General features: G+C 40.2%; 1 protein-coding gene across 3 annotated transcripts in view; it reads left to right on the forward strand.

The window, feature by feature from the left end:
- klf4 (Kruppel like factor 4) overlaps positions 1–9,978 on the forward strand; it is a 107,457-nt gene extending 97,479 nt beyond the window's left edge. Inside the window, exons 1-5 of one of the 3 annotated variants that reach the window (XM_084047403.1) lie at positions 392–755; positions 884–1,001; positions 2,906–3,800; positions 6,506–6,673; positions 7,617–9,978. In XM_084047403.1, coding sequence (XP_083903529.1) covers positions 751–755; positions 884–1,001; positions 2,906–3,800; positions 6,506–6,673; positions 7,617–7,792 — 1,362 coding nt within the window. In that variant the 5' untranslated portion in view covers positions 392–750 and the 3' untranslated portion in view covers positions 7,793–9,978. Of the gene's footprint in view, positions 1–391; positions 756–883; positions 1,002–2,905; positions 3,801–6,505; positions 6,674–7,616 lie in introns of those variants that run through there. The other 2 variants (XM_084047402.1, XM_084047404.1) reach the window with 2 other exon arrangements.
- Positions 9,979–13,344: the final 3,366 nt, after the last annotated feature.

The raw sequence follows: 13,344 nt of genomic DNA on the forward strand, positions 1-13,344 counted from the left end.
AGCCATTGACCTTTCATACATAAAGTAGTAAAGAGTTGGTTTTATTTAAATCCCACACAATCTATATAGTGTGGAATGACATAAATAAAGCAGCAGTAACAGGCGCTGTTGCTATGATGAACACAAACAAACGTCTCTCTCTCACTGACATACACTCACTCTCTCTCTCTCTCTCTCTCTCTCTCTCTCTCTCTCTCTCTCTCTCTCTCTCTCTCTCTCTCTCTCTCTCTCTCTCTCTCTCCCCCGCCCCGCCCCGCCTCCCCGGGTCTCCCTCCCTCCCTCGTGCGTGTTGTTCCTGTAGTGCTCGACGTTGCCGGGCAACGAGGGCGTGTCCTAAACGACAATGATTTAAGGGATAGCCGTCTCACGCGGGCTCGTCAGGCTCAGTCTCGTTCCCTTCGTGACCAGGGAATCCCCGCGTGTCGCCTCTCTCTCCCTCTCCCCCTCTCTCTCTCTCTGTCTGTCTCTCTCTCTCCTGATGGAGCCGGCGCGCCCATCACCACCACCATGATCAGCGCGACCATGACTTAATAATGGATCAAAAATATGATCGGATAACGATTATGAATGCAGGATACAACCCATGCACATAGCCTGGTTGCCTATTTCTTCTCGGGGAACAACATTAATTCCAAAGGACTTAAAGCCCAGCAGATTCTCATTGATGAGGTGTGGATCTTTTACAAAAACTTGGACTAAAACAGTTATTATTATTTTTAATATTTTTTGTAGGCTTTTTGATTCTCATTGATGAGGTGTGGATCTTTTAAAAACTTGGACTTTTGTAGGCTTTTTGAATTGTGTTGTGCTGCTTGCTTCCTTGGGGTATTGCCTACAATAAGGATTACATTTTTTATATTTTTTAATTTCTTTTTATTTCCAGGCAGCCACCACCCAATGACTTGGAGATGGCTTTAAGTGGAACACTTCTCCCGTCCATATCTACATTTGCCATGAGCGGTCCGACCATCAAGAGTAAATCTATGGGACCTGCCAATTTAGTGAGTATATCTATGGGCTGTTTTTATTATCAAACATTTCATCTAACTGTCCAATAAGCAGCATAATCTCATATTTACCAAGCAAATCCCTTTAGCGTATAGCCTACTATACTTTAAATTCCCTTTGGTTATTAATTTAATAAGGCCTATATTATATTGCTTTTATGTTATTGGCATTTGGCACACAGTCTGCGTCGCTGTATTGGGGCGTAGCACCAGCAGCACTCCAGCGTTGCCAGGGTTTGCGAGAGAAACAAGCAACCTGCAGGTCTATGAAAACAAACCCAAAAGAAGCAAATTAGGCCACATGAGCACTTTTAAACCTTAAATATGCGTCGGCTATTTGAAAATAGCAGATCTACAAGCTCACAACGCGTCAAATGAGCTGGTTGATCTGCTATTTTCAAATAAACATAAACGTTCTTCTAACAACACAAATGCTCCCTGCTGCACATTTTCATAACAATATTAGAGAACCTCTGGGTTTAAATAATAATTACACATTTAGGAAGCAAGCCTAAAATAAGCAAGTACATTTAAGAAACAATATTTACAAGCAACTTACCAGAAAAACAAGCCCAAAGTCGCTTATGATAAGCGGACATGGCAACACTGGACCTGTCCTAGGATACTGTACATTTATTTTGAGCACTGGAGACTGAATGAATAATAAACCCACATGGACTGTTAGTGTTTCTGTTAGTCTTAGTGTTACTGTTAGGTCTTGCATGACCCCCAAAAAAACATTTCAAATGCTTTTGGAATTTATTGAACGACAGCAGACTTGAGACGTGTTTATTATTCTCTCATGTGTCCACTACACCAGTGGTTCTCAACCTGTGGGTCGGGACCCCCAGGGGGTCCCCACATGATGGGGCGGGGGGGAGCTAAATAAGTTATAAGTAGTATTTACAATTTGTTTTTGTATTTTTTTTTTTTTTTAAGTTTTACACATTAACAAATACAAAATGTAGAATAGCTTAATTTTTTGCATTTATAACACAAATCTTCTCTTGTGGGGGTCCCTAGCTGGCACAAAATCCTTTCAGATGGTGGTCCACGGCCAAACATACAGTGTATCAACGTGGGTGTCCTTGACATGAAAATGTTTGAGAACCATTGCTCCACGCCACTGCACACTACAAAGTGTGAATACGAATGATCAGTGTGCAGTAGCTGTCTCAAACGGTGACTTATAAGTGTCACAATATCAGATTTTCACCATATTCTATTTACAGGCACTGACTGTGCTTCTCTCTGAAATGCCCTAAAACTAAATTGTCAACCGATTGTATATCTAAAACGAGCACCGACAGCTAGAGGTTTACTGCAATATGAATTCATTTCGTGTGGCCAAATGTTTTAGGGTAGTGTCTTAAGTTTTATGTTCCTTCTGTAGGCTATCATCAGTAATAGTGATGATTACTTCAATAGTGTATTCCAGTGGTTCTCAAAGTGGGGTCCATGGACCCTCCAGGGATCCTTGATGGGGTTCCAAAAGGACCCTTGAAGGTCTGTAACTCTTAAGAGTGTACAAATGGAACCAAATGGACCCGTCCAAATGGACCCTTACGGGTCCATTTGGTTCCATTTTGTACACTCTCAGAGTTATGGAAGTGTTTGAAATTGAAAAGGTTTAAGAACCACTGGTGTATTCAGGTAGCCTACATTATGTATGTTTATGTTTATTAAAGGATCCCCATTAGAGACACATGAAATGAGCCTCTAGTCTTCCTGGGGTCCTGAACAAAGCAAATACAATACAAATGTACAACTAAAACAATTAAAAAAAGTAAAATAAAACAAAAAAATAAACAATAATAATGAATACAAAAAGACAAATTAACATTGTAAAATCAAATAATTACTGAAGCATTATTAAAGTCCATGTGTGTTTCCTTTAGAGATGGAAGGAGGAGCTGTGCCATCTTAAGAGGCCCTGCATGTCAACCGGGAGCAGCTGCTCGGACCCAGACCTCGCCACTACCGTGACCACCACCACCACCACCACCACCAGCAGCAGCAGCCCTGGCATGCAGGCCAAGAAAGACTCGGAGCAAGACCTGGACCTGCTGGACTACGACTTCATTCTGTCCAACTCCATGCTGCAACAGCAGCAGCAGCAGCAGCAGCAGCAGCAACAACAGCAACAAGAGGCTGCCATGGCCTGCAGCTCATCCCAGGCCCTGTCTCCATCCCCCGGCTATCCCTCGTCCTACGCCCTCCCGTCCCCGCAGGGGAGCGAGCTGCTCTACACCATCCCGGACATCAACGACGTCTCTCCGTCCGGCGGCTTCGTGGCGGAGCTCATGAGGCCCGAGCTGGACCCCGCGTACCTCCACGCCACCAGCCTCCAGGGCAAGTTTGTGGTCAAAACGACTATGGACGTGGGCGATTACAGCCAAGGCGTGCACGTGAGCAAAGCCTGTGTGAGCGCCGCCTCGGAGCCCGGTTCGTCGGCGTCGCTCCCGTTCGCGTGCCTCAGGATAAAGCAGGAGAGCCCCGGCGACTGCAGCATCTCGCAGCCCATGGACCTCCACCTGAGCCCTCAAGCCCGAGGGGGCCAGCAGAGGCCGGGCCACCTGGAGCCCCACGGCTTCCCCGGGGGAGGGGGGCGTCCCATGGCCGGCGGGAGACTGTCGTCGTCCTCCTCCCTGTCCCCGGACCACCCGGTGGGCAGAGAGCACCAGGTGCTCGGACACTCACACCAGCAGCTCCCTCTGGCTCCCCAGGGCTTCCACCACAGCTCCCCTCAGGGCTACTCCCCCTTCCCACAGGCACCCTCCATGCAGTACCAAGGTCAGTGCATTTATTGACGGGCCAGGCTGCTCATTGTGCTGTTGTTCTGTTCTAGGCTATTAAATAATAATGATAATATCCCATGTAGAAATTGATTCAAGTGAAACCTCTCTCTCTCTCTCTCTCATACGTCTGTATCGACGTATATACATTCTAACAGAACAGACTGTACAGTACACTGTAAACAGATTAAATAAATAAATACCATACCATATTTATTTTGTATTCATCCACTCGTTAAAATCTATGATTAAATGCACATATTTACATCTTTACATCTGTCAGGTGTGTACATCAATCTGTCTCCAGGCTCAATCACCTTTATCTTTCTGTACTAACATTTAAAGAATAGATAATCTGGTTTGTAGTTGATATTCACTTTGTTATAACCCTAACCCAACTAATAATGACAAAACTTCCTAACTGGCACAGTAGGGGGAAAAAAATCTAAGCAGGCAGCTCCTTGGTGCTATCAAGTAGTGCACAGTAAAAATAAAAGGCAGCTTAAAGGCGAGGAATACATGCACAACACCAGGCAGCGCGTTAAGGACTAGAGTACTTCCTCTGGCACAATGCTCTCTCTATTTACATAATACAGTATGTATATAAATTATGTGTGTATATATATATATATATATATATATATATATATATATATATATATATATATATATATATATATATATATATATATACGTATATATGTATATATATATATATATATATATATATATATATATATATATATATATATATATATATATATATATATATATATATATATATATACATATATATATATATATACGTATATATATATATATATATATACGTATATATATATATATATATATATAGGCAGTGTCAATGACATTTAACCACTTAAGCTCTATATTATTTGAAATCTAAACAAGGTACAGTCAGACAGTTAGGCTTGTGATATATTTTCGCTATTTCCGAAAACGTTCAACAATTGCATTGTGCAAATTGTGATGATTGATGGTGATGATTCATTATTATTTTAGTGTCATGCCACCTAGTGGCCAATCCCTCATGGGATTACATGACACCTTTTCAACCATAATGGCAATATTACAAAGTACATTTTTGATCATACAACATAGATGGCATTAACAACAGAACAAAACAAAACATAGGGTACATATCCCCTACTGGCTGTACAAGGCTCTTTTCCTCAGGTCCCAGGCTTTCTCCATGTAGTTTGCCAGTTTAAATGTCTCTTTTTCAAACAAACAGCTAATAAGTTGTGAGTCATCAATATCCAACATATCAGCATAATTAATATTGTTGAACAGCTCTCCTCCGACCTTCCAATAAAAAGGACAATACAAAACAAAGTGATATTCGTTATCTATTTCATTAAGATCAGGCATTTGACAGATTCAATCTTCTTCATCCAACCCAACATTGGATGAATTGACATTTAGAACACAATCTTCAAGCTCAGATCTGAGCTTGTATTTCACTTAACTATTTTAATATATTTTTGTAAATTTGGGTCCCAAGAGCCCCTTCCTAGAAATGTAGTGGAGTCAAAAATACAATATTTCTATTTGAAAATAATGTAGTGGAGTGAAAGACAAAAGTACTTTTTTTTTTTTAAATATCAGTGCATTGTGATGATTGATGATGATGATTTATTATTATTTCAGTGTCATGCCATCTAGTGACCGATCCCTCATGGGATTATATGACACCTTTTTCTTTTTTAAAGTAATTTTTTTGATGAATAAACAATCGTTACAGGTATTGCTGGTCATATACAAAGTGAGTGAAAGTCATGTGCTTCATTCAAGTAAATGTACTTACCGTAGTTACTGTCCACCCGTAATTAAAACCCTCTGTACGATATAAACAATAATACAGACACAATTCAAACAAGAAAGCTTGCACTCAGTAGAGCGCGTATCTCTTCCAACAATACAACTGTCAAGATTTATACCTACGGTGTATGACATTTTCTTCTCGTCAGGACAGCCTAATGATCATCCCCTCCAAACGTTAATGAAATTTCACTCATCTGTTCTAAGGTAAATGGCTGCACTTAGTTACTGTCCACCACTGACCATGAGGTTTCTCTTTGCTCACTGACCAACAGTGGTGGAAAAAGTACTCACATTTTTTACTTAAGTAAAAGTATCAATACTGCAATATAGAAATACTCTGTTACAAGTAAAAGTCCAGAGTCCAAAATGTACTTGAATAAATGTACAAAAGTATTGGCATCAAAATGTACTTAAAGTACCAAAAGTAAAAGTACTAAAACGTTTGAAAATAGCCAATCTACAAGCTCACAACGCGTCGCGATGCATTGTGAGCTTGTAGATCGGCTATTTTCAAATAGCCTAGGTATAAAACAGGGCTAAAGTGGTTAATGTATGTTTTATAATGTAATAATTTGTATCTGCAAAGTATCTAGTAACTAAAGTTTTCAAATAATTGTAGTGGAGTCAAAGTACAATATATACTCTGAGATGTAGTGGAATAGAAGTAAAAGTATTGGAAATTGGAAATACTCAAGTAAAGTACACATACCTAAAAATTGTGCTTAAGTACAGTACTTAAGTAAATGTACTTGGTTACTTTCCACCACTGGGTAAATGGCTGCACTTAGTTACTGTCTACGGACCACCACTGACCATGGTGTTTCTCTTTTACTCACTGACCAACTTGGTTCTCCTCAGAGCTCATGATCTCCAGTGGAGACTGCTTGCCAGAGGAACCAAAGCCTAAACGTGGCAGACGCTCGTGGCCGAGGAAGAGGATCGCCTCACACACATGCGACTACGTAGGGTGTGGGAAAACCTACACCAAGAGCTCCCACCTCAAAGCACATCATCGCACACACACAGGTTGGTAGGAAACCTTGTATCTCCATGTGTCAACTTTTATGTTGTTGTTTTTTTTGTAAATGAATGCCCTACTTCATCATACAAGAGTGTCGCACAAGTAATGAAAATAGCAGATCTCAACATGTCGCGATGCGTTGCATTGTGAGCTTGTAGATCGGCTATTTTCACTGATATATTAATGGGCCATCCACACAAGCAGTATATCTATAACTATAAGGATAGTGTTTCAAAAATCGTTATTTGTTTTTATTTCTTGGAATGGCTGTATTGTTGTTTTATGCTGTATGCTGATTTGTACCACTGGAGTTACATTTTGTACCATATTGAAAAACAAATAAACATTTGAATTACAAAAAAGAAAAAAAAAATCGTTCTACCTCAATTGGACTGCAAAGTCCACACCACAACTATAATGATGACATTGTTGAACAATAATAGTTGACCCACTATTATACTTACAGTATGCTGTGATAAGCAACACATGCAAAGGCATCAGTGGTATGATGAATAGCGAAAATAGCATCATCTAAAAGCTCACAACGCATCACTTTGTGATGCAATGTGAGCTTGTAGAACTTCAAAGTTTTGAAGATTTCTGACTATAATGACATGCCCAAAATAGGGAGCAGAGTGAAAGTGGTTAATAGTGACTAATGTTTGATATTTGACAATTTATAAGAAGCATAGAAATCTTCAATGTGATTGACAAACCACAACCTGATTGAGTTACCTTCTATAAACTGGCTGCTGGACACGGAGAAACCTTGCAGTTGTATTGATGTGGTGACAGTTTGTCAAACAAACACTAACTGACTGTGTGTGTGTGTGTGTGTGTGTGTGTGTGTGTGTGTGTGTGTGTGTGTGTGTGTGTGTGTGTGTGTGTGTGTGTGTGTGTGTGTGTGTGTGTGTGTGTGTGTGTGTGTGTGTGTGTCCTCAATCACAGGAGAGAAGCCTTATTGCTGCGACTGGGAGGGCTGCGGCTGGAAATTCGCCCGCTCAGACGAGCTCACGCGCCACTACAGGAAGCACACGGGCCACCGGCCCTTCCAGTGTGCGAAATGCGACCGAGCCTTTTCGAGGTCAGATCATCTCGCTCTTCACATGAAGAGGCATCTATGACACTGGTTCTCAAACGTTTTCACATGTCAAGGACCCCCAAATTGATGTGAATTTGACCATGGACCCCCGTCTGAAACGATTTTGTGTCAGGGACCCCATAAGAGAAGATTTGTCAACATTTGTCGACAAATTTTGAGAATAACCTATCTACAACGCGTACAAGCTCACAATACATCACGATGTGACGCATTGTGAGCTTGTAGATCGGCTATTTTCGAATAGCCAAAATATTTAAGTATTTCAACTGTTCCTCATTTTGCTGGGGAACCCCTGGAACCTCCTCAAGGACCCCCCGGGGGTCCCCGGACCCCTACTTTGAGAACCAGCGATCTACGAGACTGGATTGGACCAAACTGGACTGCCATGGATGCTCAAGCCAAAAAAAAGAAAATAAAGTAAAGAGGTATCCAAACCCTGAACAAACTTGTGACTTACATACTTTTTAAACCATCTTTTGCCTTCAAGCTGTTCGTCAAGACAAGCTGTGTTGTTCGCGGCAATAAGGACCTTTTTCTACTCAAAAGAATCTTTGTCTTATAGACTGATCCTGCTCCTCAGTATATGGGCAGGTGATTCGACGAGACCCTCTCAGTCGTGTGTGGGACACCTTTTTTGAGGGACCAAAACTGGAAATTTGTCTTATTTAAAAGTGACAAAACTTGGAGGACCAGGTGCCAACGGACAACGTATGACTGGAAAATGTATTATTGTCAGGGAAACCAGGAACAAACAGACAAACAACTCCCAGAGGCCTTTTATTAAGTACTCAACCCCAGTTTTATACTTGAGTCAAAGTATAGATTCTCCTGGTCAAATAAACTCGAGCACTTGCTTTTAAAAATGCTTAAGTATTACAAAGTCTAAATTCCAAAATAACATCTTCTTTTTAATATCAGTGCATTGCTGTATAAAGCCATATACCCCACCAAAAAAATCTAAGATGTTAAAGAAATTGTCAGAAAATATAAATAATTGTGAAAATAGTAGATCTACAAGCTTACAACAAAATGCAACGCATTCTACGAATAGCTTGTAGATCGGCTTTATTCACTATACTTGAAATACGGTTAAGTGGTTAATTCATAATGTACTTTTTCCCTTCCTAGAAATGCAGGGGAGTCAAAATTACAATATTTCTCTTTGAAATCTAGTAGAGTGAAATAGTATCCAAAAATACAAATACTCGAGTAAAGTATGTACTGTAAAGTACTTAAGTGCAGTACTTAAGTAAATGTCCTTTGTTAACTGTCCACCCACTGCCTTTTGTAAACAACATTCCATTAGTGTCTGTTTGTCAGCAACTACACACTGTTTAAACATACTGTATTAAAACCATCATAATATCTATATTTATACACACTTCACCTGTAAACCCATTAATTTTCAGGTACAAATTCTATTTATATGTTACAGGATGATGGTGCTCAGTGACTAAAGAAGTATTGTAAGAAAGGGTACCAAAGATCAATTAGGAAAAAACAACACACAAAATGGATTAAGATATTGTTGCTGTCGGGCGGAAACCTTGTATTTCCATGTTTTCGTAAATGAACGCACAACTACCCTGGTTCGTTTTAGCGTTTTACCACTACTTCAGCAGCCCCAGGACAACATTTCGGTGCAGTTACTTGCAATTGCTCAGTCTTCTTTCATTTTTGTCCAGGCGTTTGGTGCCCCCCAGAGGTTGGTGCCCAGGGCTGCAGCCGCTAAAAGCCCAAGGTTGACCCTATTCCATCATACAAGAGTGTCTCACAAAAGTAGTGAAAATAGCCGATCTACAAGCTCAGAGCTATTTTAAAATGTTTTTAGAAATAATCATTAAAAAGGAACGGTTTTGGACATACAAGGTTTCCACCCGACAACAACGATATGAAATATGAAAAGTGCCATATGGTTGTCTGCGCGTTTCTTGGTGACCTCTCTTATACAATCTGACATGAAATCAGGTGAACATTTCGCTCCTCAGTGGTGAAGGCAATCTTCAATGCACTGCAATCGCAAAGTGCAATAATTTATGAGATATTCATATCTTTTAATAAATGAGTAACTCTGAACAAAGTTTTTTTTGTTTATAGCCAAATATTGTAATATAATCTCAAGTTTTGTACATTTGTAAATAAAAAACACTTTAATGTTTTGTATTTTACATACTTTACAATACAATGAAATAAAACATTTGAAATGAAATGCAATGATTGCTATGTTGTGTTTTCTTTCAAGACATATCGACCCACAATTTGTAGTAGCCTACGTTAGTATGTGGTTTGAAAATTCAGATGCAACGGTCTTCTTGTGCAATATACAAAATGACTCCTTGAGTTTTTACACCACGTTGGCAATTCAGTTGGTCTTGAAGGTGTTTTGTAGTCACTCCAGTCACAGAAGGCCTTTGTCAGGTCCCGATACTACCTCTCCTGCCCATCCCTGACAGTGACACACGCCACCATAGCTGTATCATCAGAATATTTCTGAATAAAACAGGATTCAGAGTTGTACTTGAAGTCAGACGTTTACAGTTAATATAGTATCAAAATCAGTATAACCATGTGAACTCTATTTTATACTTCGGCTATTACAAAATAGCCAATCTACATCAGCTATGTTTGAAAAGAAATGGAAAAATCTTGGGGAACAAAATTTGGAAAATTTAGATTATTATTATTTTTTTACACAAATCTTCTTCAGGGGGTCCCTGGCACCAAATCTTTTCAGATGGGGGGGACCCACGAGCTACAACACACATCAATTTGGGGGGTCCCTGACATGAAAAATGTTTGAGTACCACTGTCGTAGGCCTTGTATTCAAAGTGTGCACCTGATAGCTCCAACTATAGTACAGATCGTCGCAATCAGATTTGGTGTCAGCAGCATTGAATGTCAGCCAATAGTTAGGCTTTCCTGCCCATTCTTTCCCGTGACAGGTGGAAACACAACCCCATGGAAAGAGGACATTGTAGAAGTGTATTTTTTTTAAACATCTTTTTAGCGCTGACATTGTCTCCGCCCGCCCGCGGCGGTGTCACTATTATCAGCAGATGATATTATAGGCGAGCCTGCTGTGAGCTATTGTTGCCATTTAAACGTGCTTATCCGTTACACAACCGTGCAGACTAGAGTGACTATTAACCACAAAATGTAACAGTGTTCCAGTGGTTGAATGGATGAAAGCTCGGCTGGGTCATCTGGGTCAGTGGTTCTCAAAGTGGGGTCCGTGAGGGGGTTTCCAGGGGGTCCCTGGCAAAATGAGTTAATATACTGTAGCATCAATCATTTTAACCCTATATACTGAACATTGGCTATTTGAGAATAGCAGCATTAATTTGAGGGTCCTGAGCATGAAAAAAACGTTTAAAAACAACTGGTTGCATCACTGACTATATATATATATATATATATATATATATATATTTTTTTTTTTTACAGAATGGGTTCCCTGATTGATGGCAAGGTAACTTGTTGCAACCAGATCAGAGTTGATCATGGTCAGTATCATGGTCAGTATCATGTCGGTATGGTCAGTATCATGGTCAGTATCATGGCAGTATGGTCAGTATCATGGTCAGTATCATGTCAGTATCATATCAGTAGGTATCATGGTAAGTATCATGGTCAGTATCATGTCAGTATCATGGTCAGTATCATGTCAGTATCATGTCAGTATCATGTCAGTATCATGGTCAGTATCATGTCAGTATCATGTCAGTAACATGGTCAGTATCATGTCAGTATCATGTCAGTAACATGGTCAGTATCATGTCAGTATCATGTCAGTATCATGGTCAGTATCATGTCAGTATCATGGTCAGTATCATGTCAGTATCATGGTAAGTATCATGGTCAGTATCATGGTCAGTATCATGTCAGTATCATGGTCAGTATCATGTCAGGATCATGGTCAGTATCATGACAGTATCATGTCAGTATCATGGTCAGTATCATGTCAGTATCATGGTCAGTATCATGTCAGTATACTCATTGAACGTTTTTCAACGTTTCTCAAAATCCGTGCATAGACTACTGGAAAACCACAAATTCCGTGCATAGCCGCCTCGCATCTCCCCCATTGTGACTAAACCATTTCGGAGCCGCGCAGTCTCAAGGGAATTGTCGCCGTGTGAAGGACCACCGAGCGAGCTAAAGCGAGCGAGTTGCCGTCCTGAACATTGCGACATTCCCTTGAGCCTACTCAGCGGCGTTTGAGTTACGTACCGATAGGCACAGAATCGTAAATTTTGTTGTGGGGACTGCTCTACTTCCTGGTTTTTCCGGGTTGCGACTGGTTACGCCCACCGTGGGACTCCCCGTACATATGCACGGAATTTGGGGGTTTCTAGGCGACTATGCACGGAATGATGTGCACAAATCCGTGCAATGTATACTAATTCTCTGGCGATCAGGCTGGGTCAGTATCATGTCAGGATCATGGTCAGTATCATGACAGTATCATGGTCATTAGGATAACATTACAAACCTGCAGAAAGAGAACCAAAACTGTTGATAATGTTTTTCTTATTTTCTTTTAAAATATATATATATTTTTTTAAATACACTGGAATCCAAACAACGGTTGTTAAAATATATGAAACCTCATAGTTACACCCGTACCCAATGGAGAGGGTGTATTATAATCACCCCTATATGTCACAGCAATAACTATGACTTTGAATCCGATTTCGAAACTTGGCAGTTGAGTCAAGGGCCGCTGTGCAACTGAATTTCACCCCGTGGGATTAATAAGGTCTACAAATCAAGTCAAATGAATTAATTTATTTTTGCTTTGGGAATCTACACTGTAAATTCTCAGTGTTCATTTAACTCGGTGTACAAATGGAACTCAGAGTTACAGACTGGTGATTTGGGCCTCCTGGTGGTTCCCAACGTTGTGAACCAGTGAATTAATGTATGGTTGTAGCTTGCGTTCGAAACCACAGACTAACCGTGCTACATATACTAGATAGTATGCTATTTTCAGCCTACTATTTAGTAGCTATCTACGCAGTAGGGTTTCACTTTGGACATAGATGGGATGGTGTAGTGTAATTCTCAAACGTCCCAGACCTTCTGTAGTTAAATGCAAAAGTGCTGTGATTTTTTCAATGTTAACATAAAAACTTCAAAATCACTAAGTGAATGACTGCAGTGAAAATAGCCGATCTCATGAGCTTATAGATGTGTGTGTGTGTGTGTGTGTGTGTGTGTGTGTGTGTGTGTGTGTGTGTGTGTGTGTGTGTGTGTGTGTGTGTGTGTGTGTGTGTGTGTGTGTGTGTGTGTGTGTGTGTGTGTGTGTGTGTGTGTCCAATAGTGCATGTTGTAAAAAAAAAAAAAAGACGAGTATTCTGTATCTGTTGTCTATTTCATTATCTGTAATATCTATAACATAATTTGAAGTTATGATTAAAAAACAAAAGATTAGAGAAGAAACATTCTTGTGACGGCATTGTGATGTATGAAATGTTCCTACTTCTACAGGTACTGGAACAATGGTAAGCCTAATGGTGGAGCAGAAGACTCTGTTTAAAAAGGATAATGGAACATGGAATGAACAATCATGT

The sequence above is a fragment of the Gymnoscopelus microlampas genome, assembly GCF_963454915.1.
Source record: "Gymnoscopelus microlampas genome assembly, chromosome: 21".
Taxonomy (NCBI): Eukaryota; Metazoa; Chordata; class Actinopteri; order Myctophiformes; family Myctophidae; genus Gymnoscopelus; species Gymnoscopelus microlampas.